The sequence below is a fragment of the Dendrobates tinctorius genome, unplaced genomic scaffold (genome assembly GCF_039654945.1).
Source record: "Dendrobates tinctorius isolate UK_male_01 unplaced genomic scaffold, ASM3965494v1 ptg000201l, whole genome shotgun sequence".
NCBI lineage: Eukaryota > Metazoa > Chordata > Amphibia > Anura > Dendrobatidae > Dendrobates > Dendrobates tinctorius.
Window position 1 is genome coordinate 9,040,167 of NW_027361868.1, and position 24,737 is coordinate 9,064,903.

Sequence of the window (24,737 nt, forward strand, 5' to 3'; positions counted from 1 at the left end):
CAACCTCCCGGGCAAGTCAGGATTCTCCTCTCCAACACTCCGCCAACATGTACCTTTCCTGAACGACTCCTCTATTGCGCATTTTAGTGTGAAGACCTCCAGTACCGTGGTACTCTGAAGAGCCTCCTGTCAGATGTTCCTAACAACTCTACTTGTATGACAGACAGCTGTAGCCTCTCTTGGGGACTCCTTTCTCCAGAGTCCTGGCTCTCTATTCAGTTGCTGTTGTGCCCCAAGTCTTAGATGGGAGTAGTGCATTTACAGCCAACTACTCCACCCGTGTCTGCTGCAGAACCATAAGTGTCCATATAACCTCGGGGACCGGGCCCCGGCCTTGCGCTGAGAACCTATAGGCAGGGTTCCTCTTCCAACCCACGTCTCCTCTCTGTTCTCCTACTCCTTCGTTCCGTACTGATCCTTCTCTCTCTTATGGAAGCTTAGGTTGCAGTTCTACGTCTTTCTCCTTCTGTTCCTTTCCCGTGCCAGCTGGCTCAGATCACTGAGGCAGCTGCAGCACTCCTTCCTCCATCCCTCTTCCAGGGATCCCCACTCCTCCCGAGTTGCCTCCTCTCAGACTGTCTTCCAGACTGATCTCCCAGACTGATCTGTAATTCTAAACCTTCCCAACCTTTTATATATTTCAACTCCACCCACCTCCCAGCACATCTCGTGTTACGAAGCCAGGAACCATGAAAGGTGCTCTGCTACCCTCCAAGCATGGAGCCGCAATGTGGTCCTGCTGAACTATCCTGTGTGTGGGGTGCAGGTGTTGGAGTGTGGAAAGGAGTTCCCAACTTACCTAGTTGGTGGTGCACCACACCTTAGGAGAAGGTGCAGTACCTCTGTGGCGACTGAGCCTCAGGGGCGCCACAACATGACGTCATCACATCAGCTGTTTCACACGCTGATTGGTGGAGGAAGTGGCAGGAGGCCCATGCTCCACTAATGCTGACTGAGGAAGACAGCAAGGCACGGTACGGCCTGTGGACCTCAGGTTTTCAGCCCCACAGGTGTCCCGGATGTGGCCCGCGGGCCTCACTTTACCCTGGTCTGAGCAGGAGAACTTCTAAAATACAGGAAAGGAATAAAAACAATATACCTAAATCATTTTACATACAGTATTTATTTTTACTTATTTTAATTGCAAGTGATACTTCGCCTTTTAACCCCAGATTGTTTTTAAGGACAGCATTCTATATTGATTTCATATTATGTCTTGATCACTCCATTTTTAAATTAAAAAGTTCAAAATTCCTTGCGTAGACAGGTATATATCAGAGATGAGCGGATCTTTTAAAATTCAAATTTACCAATTTTCACCAAAAATTGGATTTGTTGCGAATACATTTGTGTTAATCTCAATACTCGAAAGCTTGTAATTGCTGGGAAAATATATGTGGAGGACATAAGAGAGACAGAAAGAGGAGGACCCCACTGACCAAAAGAGCTTACACTCTACAGGAGAGAGAGAGGACCCCGCTGACCATAAGAGCTTACACTCTACAGGAGAGAGAGAGGACCCCGCTGACCATAAGAGCTTACACTCTACAGTAGAGAGAGAGAAAGAGGACCCCGCTGATCATAAGAGCTTGCACTCTACAATAGAGAGAGAGGACCCCACTGACTGTAAGAGCTTACAGTCTACAATAGAGAGAGGACCCCACTGACCATAAGAGCTTACACTCTACAGGAGAAAGAGAGGACCCCACTGACCGTAAGAGCTTACAGTCTACAATAGAGAGAGGACCCCACTGACCATAAGAGCTTACACTCTACAGGAGAAAGAGAGGACCCCACTGACCATAAGAGCTTACACTCTACAGGAGAAAGAGGACCCCACTGACCATAAGAGCTTACACTTTACAGTAGAGAGAGAGGACCCTGCTGGCCATAAGAGCTTACACTCTACAGGAGAGAGAGGACCCCGCTGACCATAATAGCTTACACTGTACAAGAGAGAGAGGACCCCACTGACCATAAGAGCTTACACTCTACAGGAGAGAGAGAGGGCCCCACTGACCATAAGAGCTTACACTCTAAATTAGAGAGGACCCCACTGAACATAAGAGCTTACACTCTAAATTAGAGAGGACCCCACTGACCATAAGAGCTTACACTCTACAGGAGAGAGAATTAGAAATAGAAACATTCAGATATTAGTAACTCGATCCCATTTTTTTCTGATATTGTTCATGAGCTTTGCTATAAGTGTATTTTCCTGGCCATAAGAGCTTACATTCTACAGGAGTGAGAGAGAGGACCCCGCTGACCATAATAGCTTACACTGTACAAGAGAGAGAGGACCCCACTGACCATAAGAGTTTACACTCTACAGGAGAGAGAGAGGACCCTGCTGGCCATAAGAGCTTACACTCTACAGGAGAGAGAGAAAGGACCCCACTGATCATAAGAGCTTACACTCTACAGGGGAGAGAGAGAACCCCGCTGACCATAAGAGCTTACACTCTACAGGGGAGAGAGAGAACCCCGCTGACCATAAGAGCTTATACTCTACAGTAGAGAGAGGACCCCACTAACCATAAGCGCTTACACTCTTCAGTAGATAGAGAGGACCCTGCTGGCCATAAGAGCTTACACTCTACAGTAAAGAGAGGACCCAACTGACCATAAGAGCTTACACTCTACAGGAGAAATAGAGACCCCACTGACCATAAGAGCTTACACTCTACAGGAGAGAGAGAGGACCCCACTGACCATAAGAGCTTACACTCTACAGTAGAGAGAGAGGACCCCACTAACTATAAGAGCTTACACTCTACATTAGAGAGAGGACCCCGCTGACCATAAGAGCTTACACTCTACAGGAGAGAGAGAGAGAGGATCCCACTGACTATAAGAGCTTACACTCTACATTAGAGAGAGGACCCCACTGACCATAAGAGCTTACACTCCACAGTAGAGAGAGAGGACCCAACTGACCATAAGAGCTTACACTCTACAGGAGAGAGAGAAAGGACCCCGCTGACCATAAGAGCTTACACTCTACAGGAGAGAGAGAAAGGACCCCACTGACCATAAGAGCTTACACTCTACATTAGAGAGAGGACCCCAATGACCATAAGAGCTTACACTCTACAGGAGAGAGAGAGAGAGAGGATCCCACTGACTATAAGAGCTTACACTCTACATTAGAGAGAGGACCCCACTGACCATAAGAGCTTACACTCCACAGTAGAGAGAGAGGACCCAACTGACCATAAGAGCTTACACTCTACAGGAGAGAAAGGACCCCACTGACCATAAGAGCTTACACTCTACAGGAGAGAGAGAAAGGACCCCACTGACCATAAGAGCTTACACTCTACATTAGAGAGAGGACCCCACTGACCATAAGAGCTTACACTCTACATTAGAGAGAGGACCCCACTGACCATAAGACCTTACACTCTACAGGAGAGAGAGAGAGGACCCCACTGACCATAAGAGCTTACACTCTACATTAGAGAGAGGACCCCACTGACTATAAGAGCTTACACTCTACATTAGAGAGAGGACCCCGCTGACCATAAGAGCTTACACTCTACAGGAGAGAGAGGACCCCGCTGACCATAAGAGCTTACACTCTACAGGAGAGAGAGAAAGGACCCCACTGACCATAAGAGCTTACACTCTACAGGAGAGAGAGAAAGGACCCCGCTGACCATAAGAGCTTACACTCTACAGGAGAGAGAGGACCCCGCTGACCATAAGAGCTTACACTCTACAGGAGAGAGAGAAAGGACCCCACTGATCATAAGAGCTTACACTCTACAGGAGAGAGAGAAAGGACCCCGCTGACCATAAGAGCTTACACTCTACAGGAGAGAGAGAAAGGACCCCACTGATCATAAGAGCTTACACTCTACAGGAGAGAGAGAAAGGACCCCGCTGACCATAAGAGCTTACACTCTACATTAGAGAAAGGACCCCACTGACCATAAGAGCTTACACTCTACATTAGAGAGAGGACCCCACTGACCATAAGAGCTTACACTCTACAGGAGAGAGAGAGAGGACCCCACTGACCATAAGAGCTTACACTCTAAAGGAGAGAGAGAGAGAAAGGACCCCGCTGACCATAAGAGCTTACACTCTACATTAGAGAGAGGACCCCGCTGACCATAAGAGCTTACACTCTACAGGAGAGAGAGGACCCCGCTGACCATAAGAGCTTACACTCTACAGGAGAGAGAGAAAGGACCCCACTGACCATAAGAGCTTACACTCTACAGGAGAGAGAGAAAGGACCCCACTGACCATAAGAGCTTACACTCTACAGGAGAGAGAGAAAGGACCCCGCTGACCATAAGAGCTTACACTCTACATTAGAGAGAGGACCCCACTGACCATAAGAGCTTACACTCTACATTAGAGAGAGGACCCAACTGACCATAAGAGTTTACACTCTACAGGAGAGAGAGAGAGGACCCCACTGACCATAAGACCTTACACTCTACAGGAGAGAGAGAAAGGACCCCGCTGACCATAAGAGCTTACACTCTACAGTAGAGAGAGAGGACCCCACTGACCATAAGAGCTTACACTCCACAGTAGAGAGAGAGGACCCCACTAACCATAAGAGCTTACACTCTACAGGAGAGAGAGAGGACCCCACTGACCATAAGAGCTTACACTCTACAGGAGAGAGAGAGAATCCCACTGACTATAAGAGCTTACACTCTACATTAGAGAGAGGACCCCACTGACCATAAGAGCTTACACTCTACATTAGAGAGAGGACCCCACTGACCATAAGAGCTTACACTCTAAAGGAGAGAGAGAGAGAAAGGACCCCGCTGACCATAAGAGCTTACACTCTACATTAGAGAGAGGACCCAACTGACTATAAGAGCTTACACTCTACATTAGAGAGAGGACCCCGCTGACCATAAGAGCTTACACTGTACAGGAGAGAGAGGACCCCGCTGACCATAAGAGCTTACACTCTACAGGAGAGAGAGAAAGGACCCCACTGACCATAAGAGCTTACACTCTACAGGAGAGAGAGAAAGGACCCCACTGACCATAAGAGCTTACACTCTACAGGAGAGAGAGAAAGGACCCCGCTGACCATAAGAGCTTACACTCTACAGTAGAGAGAGAGGACCCCACTGACCATAAGAGCTTACACTCCACAGTAGAGAGAGAGGACCCCACTGACCATAAGAGCTTACACTCTACAGGAGAGAGAGAGAGGACCCCACTGACCATAAGAGCTTACACTCTACAGGAGAGAGAGAGAGAGGATCCCACTGACTATAAGAGCTTACACTCTACATTAGAGAGAGGACCCCACTGACCATAAGAGCTTACACTCTACATTAGAGAGAGGACCCCACTGACCATAAGAGCTTACACTCTACAGGAGAGAGAGAGAGGACCCCACTGACCATAAGAGCTTACACTCTAAAGGAGAGAGAGAGAGAAAGGACCCCGCTGACCATAAGAGCTTACACTCTACATTAGAGAGAGGACCCAACTGACTATAAGAGCTTACACTCTACATTAGAGAGAGGACCCCGCTGACCATAAGAGCTTACACTCTACAGGAGAGAGAGAAAGGACCCCACTGACCATAAGAGCTTACACTCTACAGGAGAGAGAGAAAGAACCCCACTGACCATAAGAGCTTACACTCTACAGGAGAGAGAGAAAGGACCCCGCTGACCATAAGAGCTTACACTCTACATTAGAGAGAGGACCCCACTGACCATAAGAGCTTACACTCTACATTAGAGAGAGGACCCAACTGACCATAAGAGTTTACACTCTACAGGAGAGAGAGAGAGGACCCCACTGACCATAAGAGCTTACACTCTACAGGAGAGAGAGAAAGGACCCCGCTGACCATAAGAGCTTACACTCTACAGTAGAGAGAGAGGACCCCACTGACCATAAGAGCTTACACTCTACAGGAGAGAGAGAGAGGACCCCACTGACCATAAGAGCTTACACTCTACAGGAGAGAGAGAGAGAGGATCCCACTGACTATAAGAGCTTACACTCTACATTAGAGAGAGGACCCCACTGACCATAAGAGCTTACACTCCACAGTAGAGAGAGAGGACCCAACTGACCATAAGAGCTTACACTCTACAGGAGAGAGAGAAAGGACCCCGCTGACCATAAGAGCTTACACTCTACAGGAGAGAGAGGACCCCGCTGACCATAAGAGCTTACACTCTACAGGAGAGAGAGAAAGGACCCCACTGACCATAAGAGCTTACACTCTACAGGAGAGAGAGAGAGAAAGGACCCCACTGACCATAAGAGCTTACACTCTACAGGAGAGAGAGAAAGGACCCCGCTGACCATAAGAGCTTACACTCTACATTAGAGAGAGGACCCCACTGACCATAAGAGCTTACACTCTACATTAGAGAGAGGACCCCACTGACCATAAGACCTTACACTCTACAGGAGAGAGAGAGAGGACCCCACTGACCATAAGAGCTTACACTCTACATTAGAGAGAGGACCCCACTGACTATAAGAGCTTACACTCTACATTAGAGAGAGGACCCCGCTGACCATAAGAGCTTACACTCTACAGGAGAGAGAGGACCCCGCTGACCATAAGAGCTTACACTCTACAGGAGAGAGAGAAAGGACCCCACTGACCATAAGAGCTTACACTCTACAGGAGAGAGAGAAAGGACCTCGCTGACCATAAGAGCTTACACTCTACAGGAGAGAGAGGACCCCGCTGACCATAAGAGCTTACACTCTACAGGAGAGAGAGAAAGGACCCCACTGATCATAAGAGCTTACACTCTACAGGAGAGAGAGAAAGGACCCCGCTGACCATAAGAGCTTACACTCTACATTAGAGAAAGGACCCCACTGACCATAAGAGCTTACACTCTACATTAGAGAGAGGACCCCACTGACCATAAGAGCTTACACTCTACAGGAGAGAGAGAGAGGACCCCACTGACCATAAGAGCTTACACTCTAAAGGAGAGAGAGAAAGGACCCCGCTGACCATAAGAGCTTACACTCTACATTAGAGAGAGAGGACCCAACTGACTATAAGAGCTTACACTCTACATTAGAGAGAGGACCCCGCTGACCATAAGAGCTTACACTCTACAGGAGAGAGAGGACCCCGCTGACCATAAGAGCTTACACTCTACAGGAGAGAGAGAAAGGACCCCACTGACCATAAGAGCTTACACTCTACAGGAGAGAGAGAAAGGACCCCGCTGACCATAAGAGCTTACACTCTACATTAGAGAGAGGACCCCACTGACCATAAGAGCTTACACTCTACATTAGAGAGAGGACCCAACTGACCATAAGAGTTTACACTCTACAGGAGAGAGAGAGAGAGGACCCCACTGACCATAAGAGCTTACACTCTTCAGGAGAGAGAGAAAGGACCCCACTGACCATAAGAGCTTACACTCTACAGTAGAGAGAGAGGACCCCACTGACCATAAGAGCTTACACTCTACAGTAGATAGAGAGGACCCTGCTGGCCATAAGAGCTTACACTCTACAGGAGAAAGAGAGACCCCACTGACCATAAGAGCTTACACTCTACAGGAGAGAGAGGACCCCACTGACCATAAGGGTGTGTGCACACACTGCGGAATCTGCTGCGGATTCATCTGCGCGGATTTTGCAAAATCTGCAGATAAATCCGCAGGTCAAAAGACCTGCGGTTTATCTGCGGATTAGCCTGCGGTTTTGCCCTGCGGTTTATCATCTCCACAATGGAGGATTTAGTAAACCACTGCGGAATCCGCACAAAGAATTGACATGCAATTCTTTTTGCGGATTTGAAACCGCAGCAAAATACGCGCGGAAAATTCCGCAGCGTCTGCACAGCGTTTTTTAATTCCCATAGGGAATAATGGTACTGTACACCGCAGCTAATTCTGCTGCGGATCCGCAGGGCCAAATCCGTTGCGGATCTGCAGCGTGTGCACACACCCTTCGAGCTTACACTCTACAGGAGAGAGAGAGGACCCCACTGACCATAAGAGCTTACACTCTACAGGAGAGAGAGAGGACCCCACTGACCATAACAGCTTACACTCTACAGGAGAGAGAGAGGACCCCACTTACCATAACAGCTTACACTCTACAGGAGAGAGAGAGGACCCCACTGACCATAAGAGCTTACACTCTACAGGAGAGAGAGAGGACCCCACTGACCATAACAGCTTACACTCTACAGGAGAGAGAGAGGAGCCCGCTGACCATAAGAGCTTACACTCTACAGGAGAGAGGACCCCACTGACCATAAGAGCTTACACTCTACAGGAGAGAGAGAGGACCCCACTGACCATAACAGCTTACACTCTACAGGAGAGAGAGAGGACCCCACTTGCCATAACAGCTTACACTCTACAGGAGAGAGAGAGGACCCCACTGACCATTAGAGCTTACACTCTACAGGAGAGAGAGAGGACCCCACTGACCATAACAGCTTACACTCTACAGGAGAGAGAGAGGAGCCCGCTGACCATAAGAGCTTACACTCTACAGGAGAGAGGACCCCACTGACCATAAGAGCTTACACTCTACAGGAGAGAGAGAGGACCCCACTGACCATAACAGCTTACACTCTACAGGAGAGAGAGAGGACCCCACTTGCCATAACAGCTTACACTCTACAGGAGAGAGAGAGGACCCCACTGACCATTAGAGCTTACACTCTACAGGAGAGAGAGAGGACCCCACTGACCATAACAGCTTACACTCTACAGGAGAGAGTGAGGACCCCACTGACCATAAGAGCTTACACTCTACAGGAGAGAGAGAGGACCCCGCTGACCATAAGAGCTTACACTCTACAGGAGAGAGGACCCCACTGACCATAACAGCTTACACTCTACAGGAGAGAGAGAGGACCCCACTTACCATAACAGCTTACACTCTACAGGAGAGAGAGAGGACCCCGCTGACCATAAGAGCTTACACTCTACAGGAGAGAGAGAGGACCCCACTGACCATAACAGCTTACACTCTACAGGAGAGAGTGAGGACCCCACTGACCATAACAGCTTACACTCTACAGGAGAGAGAGAGGACCCCGCTGACCATAAGAGCTTACACTCTACAGGAGAGAGGACCCCACTGACCATAAGAACTTACACTCTACAGGAGAGAGAGAGGACCCCACTTACCATAACAGCTTACACTCTACAGGAGAGAGAGAGGACCCCACTTACCATAACAGCTTACACTCTACAGGAGAGAGAGAGGACCCCACTTACCATAACAGCTTACACTCTACAGGAGAGAGAGAGGACCCCACTGACCATAAGAGCTTACACTCTACAGGAGAGAGAGAAAGGACCTCGCTGACCATAAGAGCTTACACTCTACAGGAGAGAGGACCCCACTGACCATAAGAACTTACACTCTACAGGAGAGAGAGAGGACCCCACTACCATAACAGCTTACACTCTACAGGAGAGAGAGAGGACCCCACTTACCATAACAGCTTACACTCTACAGGAGAGAGAGAGGACCCCACTTACCATAACAGCTTACACTCTACAGGAGAGAGAGAGGACCCCACTGACCATAACAGCTTACACTCTACAGGAGAGAGTGAGGACCCCACTGACCATAAGAGCTTACACTCTACAGGAGAGAGGACCCCGCTGACCATAAGAACTTACACTCTACAGGAGAGAGGACCCCACTGACCATAAGAGCTTACACTCTACAGGAGAGAGGACCCCACTGACCATAAGAACTTACACTCTACAGGAGAGAGAGAGGACCCCACTTACCATAACAGCTTACACTCTACAGGAGAGAGAGAGGACCCCACTGACCATAAGAGCTTACACTCTACAGGAGAGAGAGAGGACCCCACTGACCATAACAGCTTACACTCTACAGGAGAGAGTGAGGACCCCACTGACCATAAGAGCTTACACTCTACAGGAGAGAGAATTAGAAATAGAAACATTCAGATATTAGTAACTCGATCCCATTTTTGCTGATATTGTTCATGAGCTTTGCTATAAGTGTATTTTCCTATGTTTTTTCTTTTTACCAACTTCGCACAATCTGTTTTTGCATTTTCCAAAGTGCTATTAAAAGCAAAAAACACTAACAATGGTGCTTGGTATTCCATTGGAAGTAGTGGTATGGCAAAGAAACAAATTCTACATTTTCTGCCTTTTTTCCAAACTGATACTCCCATAATTATATGTGCTAAACACAACTAACCTGTAGGCACACAGAGGATCTTATTGATCTGGCATAACATATAAACTATACTTCAGTCAATAACCATTTTCCATGAGACTACAGAGCAGGCACATGAACCAAAGTATAGGTTTATAGTGCCATCTAGTGGTAGCCTTAACTTAAAGCAACCTAAGATTTTGCAGATTTTTTTTTTTGCCAATGTGACGGATTGCTGCAATGAGCAGATGTTAATGCTGTGGTAAATTTTCATAAAGCAGCATCTTTTCAGAGAACTCTGGAGTAAGCTAAATAAGACTGCATCTTTCTGGCATACATTATTGGGCATCTGTCATGCACCTGTTGGTCCCATCCCCTATCGCTAGCTTCTGTCACCAGAAAACTCTCACAAATGGAGTGTTAAATACCTCCCTATGTTTTGAGCTGCTCCTCTGTTATTCTGTCTGAGATTTTGTTATTAAGTGACATCAGCATTCTCGCTATCAAAAACGTGTTCCTAATAAAATCTAAACGTACCGATTGGCCAATATGTAGGGATAAACCCCAAGAGTAAGGAGAATGCTACCACCCAATTGCCCATTATTCATGAATTTCCAGTAGGAATATCAGAGGGAAGGTACGAGGCAGATTTCTAAGATGCAAGGATTTACTAAAGCAGACATATAAGGAGAGATGACATGTATGGGTCAAAGAGAACATGCCTAAGAACCATACACATTTCTAAGTTCGAAACACGTAGGATTTTATCGAAGGATGTCCTGCTTTTAAACTTGTGGGGGTTTTTTTTGTATCTTTTAATGGATCAATGATGTAGAGGGCGAGGACCAGGTTGCGGCCTTATAAATCTGATCAATAAATACCTCCGCTTTCTCTGCCGAGAAGATCTTCACGGCTCTGATGGAGTGAGCTTTGATACCTTCAGGAACTGATCCACCTTGCAATGGTACAGTTGGATACCTTATGGCCCTTTCTGGTACCTTGAAAGGCTACAAACAAGGATTGGCTTCTCCTTCACCGACTAGATATAGACATGTATTCTATCAATGATCTTCTAACATTGAGATTATGGAATTGTTCTCCTGAATTCTTAAGGTTGTTACAGAAGGTGGGCAGGACAATCTCTTGACTCCTATAAAATATCAAGGCTTCCTTGGAAAGGTATGCCGGGTCCAGCCTTAACATAATCATATCCTCATATATTTGCGTATAAGGCGAGTTTATTGACATGGTCTGAATATCCCTCACCCTACTGGCTGAGGTTAGTGCTACCAAAATTACCCTTTGTAAGGCAAGATACTTAACCAATAGATCCTGTAATGGTTAGAATGGATCTTTGGTTAATGCCTCTAGAACTAAAATTTAGGTCCCATGGGGGAACCCTTGGAATTGGTACTGGTCTGGATCTGTCACAGGATTTTATAAATATCAATATCCATTTATTAACTGCGAGATTATGATCGTATAATGCACCCAAGGCTGAAACCTGAACCTTGAGGGTTTTGGTAGCTCACCCTAGCACAAACTTCGTCTGGAGGAATTCTAAGATGTAACTGAATGGGGCCTTACTTCCCAGAGCTTTTCATCAGAACTCTCCAAGTTCTGCCAAACATTTTTGTTGTTATGGGCTTCCTACTTCTCAATAACGTGGAAACTTCATCAAGATAAAACCCCTTCTGACTCAACAATACCCTCTAAAATTCCATGTTGTTAGATGGAAACCCTTCACTTGAGAATGGCAAACTGGACCTCGAGTGAGAAGGTCCGTGATCTCAGTTAGGATCCATGGATCCAACACTGACATTATCCTCAATAGAGAAAACCATGGTCTTTTGGGCCAGAAATGGAACAATCAAAATCACCCTTGCTCAATTCTTTTTGATCTTCCTCAAGACTGCTGGGATCAAAACTATCGGAGGAAAGGCATATGTGGATTGCCCCGTGCCAGGGCTGTGCGGTACTCGGAGCCGGGCCCGGTGGATTTCAATGGGAGAGGTCACAATAGCTGTGAGCCGGTCCGTGGCCCTGGGTGTCCATTGTAAAAGGGGGGATGTTGAGTGTGTGGATGATGATTAAAGTTTATTAGTGAATGATTCATGACGCCACCTGTGGTGTTCGGCAATGAAGATGTTAAGCCGACGCTGCAGACAGATCCTCTGGGACAGATGGTGTGGTGCAGCAATGATGATGTAGCCCTCCACAGGCAGGGCTGTAGTCCCAGGGCAGTGTGGATAGAGAGCTAGTCAGGAGAGCGTAATGGTGCAGTGTTAGGCACAGAGATGTAGCAGTGCTGGGCAGGTTGGCGCAGGAATAAGCGGAGGACACCAGGGCATGTAGTTCCAAAGCTTTACTCACAGTCTGTTGTGCATACAGGTGCCCGCATCCATGCTGCGTCCTCCAGGTCAGGGGCTCAGCCAACCTCCAGGCAAGATGAAGTACTCCTTTCCAACACTCCGCCAACATATGTGCCTTTTCTGAACGTCTCCCTCCTTAGCACTCGTAGTGAAGTACTCACAGTACTGAGTTACACTGGAGTTCCTCCTGTCAGATGTTCCTATGAACTCTACTTGTACGGCAGAAAGCTGTAGCCTGCTTCGGGGACTCCTTACTACTAAGTCCCGGCTCACTCTCGTTGCTGTTGTACCCCCAAGTCTTGTGTGGGAATAAAGCGGTGACAACTTCTATTCCTCCGGTGTGTGTCGCAGGACCATTAGTATCCATACAACCTTGGGGACCAGACACCGGCCATGCGCTTAGAACTTGAGGAAGGGCTCTGCTCTAACCCTAATCCTCAGTCCTCCTCTTCTCTTTACGTTCCATACAAATCGATCTTTCTCATGGAGAATTAGGCTTAATGAATATCTCTTTCCTGTGCCAGCAGTCTCAGGTCACTGAAGACTGCTGCAGCACTTCCTTCATCCATCCCACTCAGGGGATCCTCTCTCTGACTCCTAATCAGACTGACTGCTCTTGTCCTAATCATCTCCCCCCTCTTGTGCAGACTAAGCTCCACCCACCTCCCAGCACTCTTCGTGTTCCAAGCAGGAGCCACCAAAGGTGCTTTGCTACACTACTATGTTGTGTGGGATGCAGGTGTTGGAGTGTGGTCAGGAGTCTCCACCTTACCTGAATGGTGGGGTACCACACTTCAGGAGGAGGTGCAGTACCTCTGTGGCGACTGAACCCTCAGGGGCACCACATATGCAATTCTGATGTTCCAGGGGACCTGGAAGCCATCTACTGCATAAGGGTTTTCCATTGGGTTTAACATCAGAAATTCTCCACTCTCCTGTTCTGTTTGTTGGCAAACAAGTCTATTTCTGGTAATCCCCACAAGTGAACTAACTGCTGAAACACCAGGGGATTTAGGATCCATTCCCCCTGTTTCAGTGTGTTGCAGCTTAGGAAGTTTGCCTTGGTGTTCTCTGTCCCTTTTTGTGTGCAGTCCTGTTAGGGACAAAAAGTGTTGTGCTAAATGGAACAGTTTGTTTGCAGCCTCCATTAAAGAGTGGGCCCTTGTTCCCCCTTAGTAGTCAATATACCCCACCGTGGCTCGGTTGTCTTACATGACACGGACATGTTGACCAAGGAGGGAAGAAAGGAAGGCTTTTAGAGCCCTCTCTACTGCCCACAATTCCTTCAGGTTTGATGATTGAACCCTCCCTTAGAGTGACTAAGAACCTCGAATTGTCTGATCTCTCAAGTGTGCCCCTTAACCTGATCTGCTCGCATCCATTGTGATAATATCACTTACTGGCTTCATCCATTGAACACCTGATGCTAGGTTTGTCCTGTCTGACCACCACCTGAGGGCATTTCTGGTTTCCCAAGAAATTCCTATCTTTCCTTCTAAATGCCCTCTTAGCAACCTCTCTGCTGACAATATTTCCCACTGAAGCTGCCTCATGGGTAGCAGGGCCCACATCACAGCTGGGATGCAGGATGTTAGAGTTCCCAATAAGAACATTTTAGGAACATCTGTTGATGCCGAGGCAAGGGCTACTACTATCTTGTCGTTTTTATCCTTGAGTAAACGTCAAGTTTGAAGCTCGGCGTTTAGAATGAGACTCGGGAATGACTATTCTTACTAGATTTAACTTTGACTTTTGGGAAATTATGATCCAGCCAAGATCTCCTCAAACAACTCTTACATCTTCCAGTTGTGTAGCATAGTGCTCCTCTGATTTCCCCACTATCAGGATGTCGTCTCAGTAAGGAATAATGATGGTGTTCAGGTCTCGAAGGCAGGCAGCCATCTCGGCTATTACCTTGGTGAAGATTCTAGGAGCCACAGACAAACAGAACAGAAGAGCACTGAATTGATAATGTATTATTTTTCCTTGCACGTATAAGGCGACGCAAGAATTTTTGATGGTCTAAAATGAATCAGGATGTGATAGTATGTATGCGTCCTTTAAATCTATCACCGCCATAAAGCAATTGTGAAATAGTAGTTTTATGGCCATGCTTAGCGATTCCATTCTGAAGCTCTGGTATTTTATCCATCAGTTCAGGTTCTTCAAGTTGATGATGGTTCTGAACGAACAGTGGGGGTTTTTTATTTTATAAAAAAGGGGGGTATAATCCCCTTCCTTTTTCTGGAACCTCACACAAGACCTGTTTCTTTATCAAGCCCAAGACGTCCAGCTCTAAGGATAATTGCTCTTCTGATTACCTCCTGAGGGTGTCACGATGAAGGTCTGATGGGGTAATTGACAAAAATCTATTTTTACACCTATACTTATTATGTCCAGAATCCAGCTGTTGAAAGAGATGTTGTTCCAGGCCTGGATATAGAAGGAAAGCCTTCCCTCTACTTGTAATTTGGCGTCATTGAGAAGCTTTCTGAAGCTGGACCTCCGAACATAAAACCGGCCTCCTTTTTATTCCTGGATTCCCACTTCCTTCTCTCTCCCAAAGGGCGTCCTCTATTAAATTTTTTCCTCCGGATTTTTCTAAAATCTCGTCCAATTTCTTACCAAACAAGAATTGGCCATGGCACGGGATAGAGCACAGTCTGTTTTTAGACTGTCTCCTGGACAGCCTTTAAGCCACAAGGCCTGTCTAACCACATTTCACAAGCCTGCGGACGTTGTAAGATTAGCAGCGGAGTCTGCAGAAGAATCTGCTAAAAAAATGCAATGGTGGTTGCAGGCAGCCAAAATTTTACCAGTTTACTCAGCTTAAAGAAAGGATTTTGAAGCTTTTATTTCCCCCAGAAGAGAAATAAATTTGATCAGCACAGAATATTGGACAACCAATATAGTCTAAGATCAATTTATTTATCAACATGCCTGAGATTAATCAATCCACTCAAATGCTTCCTACCATTGAAAAAAAAAAAAAAAAACACAAAACCCAAATATAAAAAATAAAGTTTTCAGTGCGGAAATGGTTGCACCAATCCGTTAACATGCTGCATGTTGTAACAGACTACGGCTCTGAAAACAATCCACGCTTACATAATGAGGTATATAAGTCTGCAGCCGACGTCTCTTCTGCAACCGTACTGCGAGCAATAATGAGGGATCATAGTTGTACACATTACAGGAATGCTGCACATTTGTGCCTCCTGAATCTTCTAAATGGGGGATGAAAGGGGTATTCTCAAGTTTGGAAGTTATCCCCTATCTGCGGGATAAGGAGATAGATAACTTCCCGATTGCCGAGGGTCAGACCTCCGTGAACCCCCGATCCCGTGAAGAGCCCAATATGCATGGAGCGGTGGCTGATTATGTGCTCTGCCGCGTCATTAATGGGACCGATCAGCTATCTCTGGCAGTCCCAATAAGAATGAATGAGTGGCAATGCACAGGCTTTAGAGCCCCGGTTCCTAAAAGTATTGCGACCCCAGACAAACAAAACAACATATAATTAATGAGCACTTGTTTAGCAAGACCACTTTAAGGAATGGCTTCGTCTCACCCTTCCGTAGAGTTCTGCCAGTAGTCAGATCCAAATATGGATCATAACTGATTACGGTCAATATACTGGGTACCCGCCACTGCAGGACCTACGCACACCCACTGATTTTTCGTCTGTGTTCCCCTGATGACTCCACCTTATTGGGGAAGAAACGCGTCAGGAAATAATGATTTTTGACATACATATGGTGGGATACCAGTAGCAGATCATATTTGGGTCCCATCCTTGTAAGGACGGGAGCTATACAGGGGCACGACAGGGAAGGATAGAATATCTCCCCCCTTCCTCATTTTTCACATACATTAAGCTCCTGTCAATTTGGATCTGGCTACTGACAGATCTGGGGATCGGACTACTGGCAGAACTCTAAGGATGGGTGAGCCCAAACCATTCTTTTAATGAGCACTGGTTTAGCACGAGCACTTTATTATGTGTTGCTTTCTTTGTAAGGGGTTGCAATAACCTTTATTATTCATGATAAAAGTATGTTTTAGACATTACTTAGGGAGACTCTCCATGCTGATATCTGACTAGCCCTGACCCTTTATAAGTCCTAAAAATGAGAAAGGACATGAATAACTCCGATCTCAGAGCTTGTATAAGTGCATTGGTATCAAATAGCCTCTAAAAACATCATTTTTTATCTTTCGGCGTCCCAGGATTTCATTTATACCACACACACAAGCAAACAGTTTTGGGATCCAATGCTCCAAAATAAACACTATGATGCATGTACCCCTTTCCCATCCTTAGTTTACCCGTATAATGATGAGTCCTCCACGTATGGTTGTCTAAAGCAAAATGGTTGCAAGAAAATACTTCCAATTGGAAATGTGGTATAGTTCTTCTGATTCTCTGTGTCGCTAACCTGATGTGCAGGGCATTGCAGTAGCTTAGGTATCCATGGTTACAACCTCTAACAACTGTCACTATATAAGTGATCGTAACCATGCCTACCTAAGCTACTGCAATGCTCTGCACATGGGGTAAGTGACACAGCTTATCAGAAGAACTATACTACATTTCTAATTGGAGGCATTTGCTAATATTATTACACCTGCTAAAATTCGGATAGGATCTTGGAGATGGGAATACCGCTTTAATGGGAGGTCAAGAAGTATTGGTTTTCACCACAGTGGTTATAGTCTGAATGACTAGGACTCAATTACAAGCAAAAACAGAGGAAAAAGTAAAAATGCCTCCAAAACACAACTGAGTAATCCAAAGATTGTGACTTCAGCACTTTTGCTTGGGAGAGAGTAGAACATCCCTTTCCTGTAGATAACATTTAGCACTACTACACAGGGTGCTTCGTGTTAGTACCCTCTCCCCATGGAAACACGGCCATTGCTTCATCATCGGGACCAGATGATATAAAGTCATTAGAACTCAGAATAGTACCTAAACGCAACAAAAGTAAACTCTACAGTAAATCCCTCCCAAGATACAACTATCAGGCCAATAGAAAAAAAAAAAAAAAGTTTTAGCGTTCAAAAATGTTCCAATGTTTTAAAGTAGTCCAGAACTAGAAAAAAAAGATGTTCCGTTTCTCACTGGACAGGAGAGGCGTCGTTTCAGGAACAGAAGTAAAATACTTTTTTCTAATTTTGCAAACCCCTTTAGGGAATCATTTTACTTTTTCAATGATAATCTTTAAAATTCATCTTTGATCTTAAAGTGTGGTTGATCCTCAGGTTTAAAGCTCGAGTCGGGACTGCCATCTTTATTCAGGATCCGCTGGGCAGTATACCCGACAATTGGGTATTTTTTCTTATACACGCTTTCAAAAATGTCGTCAAGAGACTTCAACTGATCCCCAGTGAGGCCGGTCTGAAGAAAACAAGAGAAAATATAAAATTAATGTATCATAATTAATTGCCAAACTCCAGAGCTGCACTCACTGTGTACATACATAACATTACTGATCCTGTACTGATCCTGAGTTACATCCTGTATTATACCCCAGAGCTGCACTCACTATTCTGCTGGTGCAGTCACTGTGTACATACATTACTTATCCTGTATTATACTCCAGAGCTGCACTCACTATTCTGCTGGTGGAGTCACTGTGTACATACATTACTGATCCTGAGCTACATCCTGTATTATACTCCAGAGCTTGTGCAGTCACTGTGTACATTACATTACCGATCCTGAGTTTCATCCTGTATTATACTCCAGAGCTGCACTCACTATTCTGCTGGTGCATTTACTGTGTACATACATTACATTACTGATCCTGTACTGATCCTGACTTACATCCTGTATTATTATACTCCAGAGCTGCACTCACTATTCTGGTATGTCTATATACCTAGCATTATTGGTACTGTTCTGGAGTGAAGGTCTCATATACTTGAGAGATGTAAGTAGGTTGAATCCGTCGATCTTGGCACAACCATAAAATGTGTTTTGGGGTCCAACAAATTATGTTGGGGAAAAGAGTTATCAGAAATGATGAATTGTAACATACAATCTTTAAATCCATTTAGGAGGTAAGTTGCCTCCAGAGGTGTCTGATAGCAGCAAACTCCACTCTCCCCATTGAAAACTCATGAATGCTCAGCTGAGTGTTGGCAATCATTAATCTCCTAATTTTATGTTATGCTTATCCCTCACATTACTTGGCTGCTGACCTTACCGTGTCAGCAATGAGATCTTCTGGTTCCAGAGACATCTTGGCCACAGCCCGTGTAGAGTCTATTCCTGCGAGTGCATTATAAGGGGCTCCCTTCCCGTAGAACTCTGTAAAACATATGTCAACATTAATCACCAAGCTTGGACAACAATACAAGGAGTGAAGCTATCACGCTTGGATCAGGAGACCCTCCGGCCAGTCCGATCTTGATCCAGTTTATATGATCATATGACTCCGCCCTAAAAGAGTTTTAAGAAATATAATTGCTTTCTTCCTTCAAAAGAAAGCGCCACCCTAGTCCATGGTTGTGTGTGGTATTGCAACTCAACCCAATTCCCTTAAAACAGCCCATTAGACATGGTTAGGGTTGTTTTTGGAATGAAGTCAGAATACTTTGCATTCATCCAAGGATGGACAGAGATAGAAAAGATTTCATAAAAGAATAAACATCACCTTTTCCAGCTGAAACATCAAAGACGGCTCCTTTTACTGCCATATATATGGGCTGATCCTCCTGGGGAGAAGATGATAAATATGTCATGACGTAACAAAGATCCAGACCGTACAAGTGGATCTGACAATAAAATCAATTATATTAAAAACAGGGACAGTTAAAGGCGAGTGTCACACAGGGTAACCATTGCTTAAAGGGAGCCAGTCATGCTAAATGCGCGCCTCTGAAGCCGGGAAGAAGCAGTGATGCTGCCAGAATGAGCGGCGATGAGGTCGTGCAAATTATTATTTTGTCATGACTCTATTGTCGGGTGTGCCGGGACCAGGGGCTCCTTCCCTGTCCCTAATGCTAGGGGGTGCCCTAGCTCACCCAGCTCCCCGGATTACTTCTAATGGTGAAGATGCTGGGGCCACATACCTTGCCTTAGCTCCTGAATCCGCCCTCAGTCTGTACCCTTAACCCACACAAGGAAAAGGGGACTAATAGTGTTCTGTAATACACCAACCAGACTAACAAGGTAATACGAACAGAGATAAAGGAAAATACCAAGCAGACAAATATACACACATATATGACAGAGGTAGCTCCTGAATCCGCCCTCAGTCTGTACCCTTAACCCACACAAGGAAGAGGGGACTAATAGTGTTCTGTAATACACCAACCAGACTAACAAGGTAATACGAACAGAGATAAAGGAAAATACCAAACAGACAAATATACACACATATATGACAGAGGTATGAACCGGGTAGTGGAGGATGGGGTAAAACCAAAGTAGGAGAAGGGGATTATTACACACTCAAAAACTAGCAACAGTCACAGATAAATGCACCAAACGCCTTTCTCCAATAACCAACAACAACCTCCAGTCATGCAGCAAATGCTACTCTGACAATGAGTGCTAGGTAGGACCCAGATAATATAGGAGATGGGTTTGGTTAACAATGCACAGATGAGAGCCTTAATTCAGGAAAGCTTCCAGGAGCTCTCAACTGAGCAGAATAACCCCTGCACTGCCCAAAAACCTTTACACCATTTAATAAGAAGGTGAAGCACTTGTAATCCGTGCAGGAGTAGGAGAAATCAGACGCTGAGGTCTTCTGGTTCTTTTCTGTTGCTGTTAACCTGTGACCGATTATTGATGATTCATCCAGCAATTTTTATTCTCTCTTCTTCTTCATCAAGTCCAGCCTTCCTGAATGTACGGAGCGGTTAATTGGTCACCATATGTTGGTATTACTTTGATTAGGTGGTAATTAAACCTGTAGGACTTTGGAATTTGGGTGGCAACGCCTTCTTCAAAATACCATTGCTATAGAGGGAGACCACCCAAATTAATATTAATTAATGGCATTTTGGAAGGACCTGGGTGCAGAGAGGAATGTAGCAGGAAGAGAGGAGGCAAAGTGGGGTTGGAAGCTGTTGCTACATGTGTTGTGGTGGGCATCTCCACGGGTGGGTGGAAGAAAGATACAGAGCTGCAGAAAAGAATGCCATTCTTTACAGTGTCTGATTGTTTTCTAATACGTTTTTAGGCTGCTGCAGATTTCAAGTCTAGCTTCGGCTGCCATTATTTCTTTCCCCTCCCAACAGCCTCCAACTTGTCTGTCTTAGGGTGGTTTCACATTAGAGTTTCAGGGCGCAGCGACCTGTTGCAATTTGGTTGCGCTCGGCGCACCGTGAAAAGGACGCATGCGCCGCCAAACGCATACTGCGCACGGCCTGCGTCCCCAGTGATAAAGATAGGGAAAGCAGGATGCATGCAGCGTCATGCGCCGGTAGGCAGAGCTACCGGAGGAGGCGCGGCAGGGGCGGGGCTTAGTGGCGGCCGTGCGCAGGCCGTCGCTGCGCCCTGAAACGCTAATGTGAAACCACCCTTACATTGTATCATGTCAGGAGAAGGTTACTATTCTTTATAATCAGGAAACATTTGTCAACATTAGTTTAGAATAAAGTCAAACGTTGCATCTCAGGTTTTACAAACACAAAGGAAAATAGCTTCAAGTGGGGTCGGGACAAGGCTTGGAAGAGTAAAACGCCACCTAGGGCGGATTTACCGATTCAGTAAAGGACATGTTCCTTTGTTATTGTTTAGAAACTGCACCCTTTAGAACAATGAGAACTGCTTTGCAGCCATTTTTTTGACCCAGATTCTGTTCCAAAATCTGAATTAAAAGAGTCAGCATACCTGAAAGCCACAATGTAAGGCCTCTTTCACACGTCAGTGGCTCTGGTACGTGTTGTGACAGTTTTCTCACGTACCGGAGACACTGACACACGTAGACCCATTGAAATGAATGGGTCTATGTACATGTCAGCGTGTTTTCCGTGTGTCCGTGTGCAAACCACAGAGACATGTCAGTTTTAACACGGACACACGGCCCGCAACACGTGCACACAGAGAACAGTTCACACAGTCGTCCATGCTCACGGACGGCCGCCGGGAAGAAGCGGCTACTGTAAACGCTGTTCCTGGCGGCTGGTGCTGACCGCGGCTGTAATTCTGCTCTCCTGCTCTGCCGGCAACAGTAAGCAGGAGAGAACGAATGAAAACCCGGCGTGGGGTCCCCCTCTGTTTGTGAACCAACCAGACGAAACTTACAGCTGGGGGCTGCAGCCATCAGCTTCATCACGGTTTGTTCTCAAGAATGGAGGGGACCCCACGTCGGGTTTTCATTCATTGTCTCCTGCTTGCTGTTGCCGGCAGAGCAGAATCACAGCCGCGGTCAGCACCAGCCGCCGGGAACAGCGTTTACAGTAGCGCTACTTCCCAGAGGCCGTCCGTGTGGTCCTGATGCGGCTCACGTGCGGACACGGATAGCTCCGTTACTGTGTTTACCGATACCGGAACTATCTGGACGCGTGAAACTGGCCTAATATAGTGCAGGTTAATCAGATGAAATTCCAACAACTCTTATCTACCGGTTGCTTAAAATATGTTCGGAAAGTAACAGATGGGGCTCATTTTAAAATCTGCAGCATGTCTGTGCAGATTCAGAGTGTATTTCCCTCTTTGCATTGAAGTTATATTTGCACCAAACATGCAACACTCACAGATTTTGCTGAAAATTGTGCTCCGGGTACGCTGCAGAGATCAGTAACAAATACACAAAGTGTGAGCTTAGTCTAGATACACGTGATGAAAGAAAAAAGAATATTGGAGATTCTGCCATTGATTTTGATGCGGAATCTGCAGAAAAATCAAAACGTATTTCATTCAGATTTGCTGTGGATTTCACCCTAGGTACAATCTGCATTGACAATCCGCAGAAGAACATTCTGCAGCGTGAAAATTTAAAAAAAGTTTTTCGCACTTTGTGTGAGATTTCTTATCACCTCATCCACTTTGCTGCAACTGCTGTGCACTTTACCTTGGAACATCTGGAGCATGTCCGCTACATGTGACTCTAGGAGTTTTATACATTAGTTTTAGGTTAGGTTCACACTAGCGTTCGGCATTCTGCTGTTGCTTCATAAAAAGAGAAGAACGGAACTCCTGAAAAACATGTCCGTCCTACGACAGATACAAATAATGTCAGACGGAACGCGTTCACTATGATGTTATTATTCGGGAGGACGTCTCCGACATTAATGAGAACCTAGCTGTACGGTCCAATAATCCAAAATATCTGATGCTACATTGCAGGAATGGAAACATATAGAAAACCATCGATGCAGGTATGCAATGCACTTGATAAACCGCAAGAGGATTTATAAGGCTGAGTGCAGACGGAGTTTTGAGCCCTGCGGATTTTTCCGTGCAGAATGGAAGAAATCCGCAGGTCAAATGACCTGCATTTTTCCTGTGGATTTCTTCCATTTTTCATGCGGTTTTCTTGCAGTTTTCCCCCTGCGGATTTGGTGACAGGGGAGATGGAAAACCGCACAAAAGTAACATGCTGCAGATTTTGTACCGCAGGAAATCCACAGCGTCTGCACAGCGGGGTTTTTTTTCATTGATTTTAAGGCTACTGTACATCACAATGCGGATATGCAACGTTTCTGCGCGGTAAAATCCGCTGCGGATCCGCTGCAAATCTGCATCGTGTGCACACAGTCTAAGGAGGATAGTTACCTGTTCCCCGTTATACCGGGCCAGGTCCTCGTCTGTGAAGAGTCTGACCGGCTTATGCGGAGGGCTCGTGCCGCGTCCATTGGGGCCCCCATTCGCATAGCAAAGAATGACAGCACCCAGAACCAGCACAGAGGGACACACAGCTCTGCTGCATGGCGACATATTGAGCACAACTTCCTAGAGAAGGCGGGGAGTAGGATTAACCGCAAGCTCGGCCCAGCGATAACCCTTTCCCTGCCAGAGCTGTAGCTGCACTTCCCTGAGCCCTAATTACACATGCAGGTTTTGATGCAGCTGTTGCGATAGCGTGTGTGTGCAAATGAAACAGGAAGTAACTTTAAGGCCATGTGCACACATTGCGGATTCTGCTGCGGATCTGCAGCATTGTTGGTCCTGCGGATCCGCAGCAGTTTCTGCTGCGGTGTACAGTACCACTATAGTCAATGGAAAATGAAAAACACAGTGCACACGCTGCAGATTTTTCCGCGCGGATTTGCTGCGGTTTTAAATCCACAGCATGTCAATTTTTTGTGCGGAATCCGCAGCGGTTTTACACCAGCTCCATTGTACAGGTGTCAGGCTATGTGCACACGCTGCAGTTTTTGCTGCGGGTCCGCTGCGGATCTGCAGCACTTCTGCAGTGTACAGTACAATGTAAGTCTATGTGATTTACAATCTGCTGTGCACATGCTGCAGAATTTTAACTGCGGAAAAGCTGCGGGTTTGAATCCGCCGAAAGAAATGACATGTCACTTTTCTGCAGATTCTGCTGCGGTTTACCATCTCCTCCATTGTAGAGATGATAAACCGCAGGGGAAAACCGCAGGCCAATCCGTAGGTAAAACCGCAGGTCATTTTACCTGCGGTTCCGCAGATACAAATCCGCAGACCAATCCACAGCGTGTGCACATAGTCTCAAACCGCAGGGGAAAACCGCAGGCTAATCCGCAGGTAAAACGCAGGTCTTTTGACCTGCGGATTTACCTATGGATTTTTCCAAATCCGCAGCACAATCCGCAACGTGTGCACATGGCCTCAGTTAGTAGACAAATTCACTTCTGCTATGCTGTGTTCATATGTGGCATATTGTGGAGAAGAAAAAAAAACGCATGGTTTTCCAGTACCAGCAAAGTGAATGACATTTATGACATTTCTGAAATCTCATGCACACGCTGCTTTTTTTTTTTTTCCTGGCGGATCTGAACCGTCAAAGTGGTTTTTTTCAAATATTCTTACAGCGTTATTTAACCCTTTCTAATAAATGGGGGAAAACACAGATAAAAATGCCCATGTGAACATACCCTGTTGTTTCAGGGGAACTTGCAGAGTCTGTGTCTGCCTCTAGCAATCTCCATCTACCCTCCTCCGTAAGCCACATTCACATGTGCAGTAGTTTACATCAGTATTTGTAATCCAAAACCAGGAGCGGGTGATAATCCAGAAGTGGTGACAGGTTTCCATTATACAGAAGT

General features: G+C 46.0%; 1 protein-coding gene across 1 annotated transcript; it reads right to left on the bottom strand.

Annotated features, from left to right (window-relative positions):
* Positions 1 to 15,436: 15,436 nt before the first annotated feature.
* NENF (neudesin neurotrophic factor) lies at positions 15,437 to 23,507 on the bottom strand. The gene is made up of 4 exons (XM_073553388.1): positions 23,266 to 23,507; positions 19,190 to 19,250; positions 18,740 to 18,843; positions 15,437 to 17,928 (listed from the first exon to the last, which is right to left on the bottom strand). The coding sequence occupies exons 1-4, from the start codon at positions 23,425 to 23,427 to the stop codon at positions 17,752 to 17,754; spliced, it is 504 nt and encodes a 167-aa protein (XP_073409489.1). The 5' UTR covers positions 23,428 to 23,507; the 3' UTR covers positions 15,437 to 17,751.
* Between the last annotated feature and the right edge of the window lie 1,230 nt (positions 23,508 to 24,737).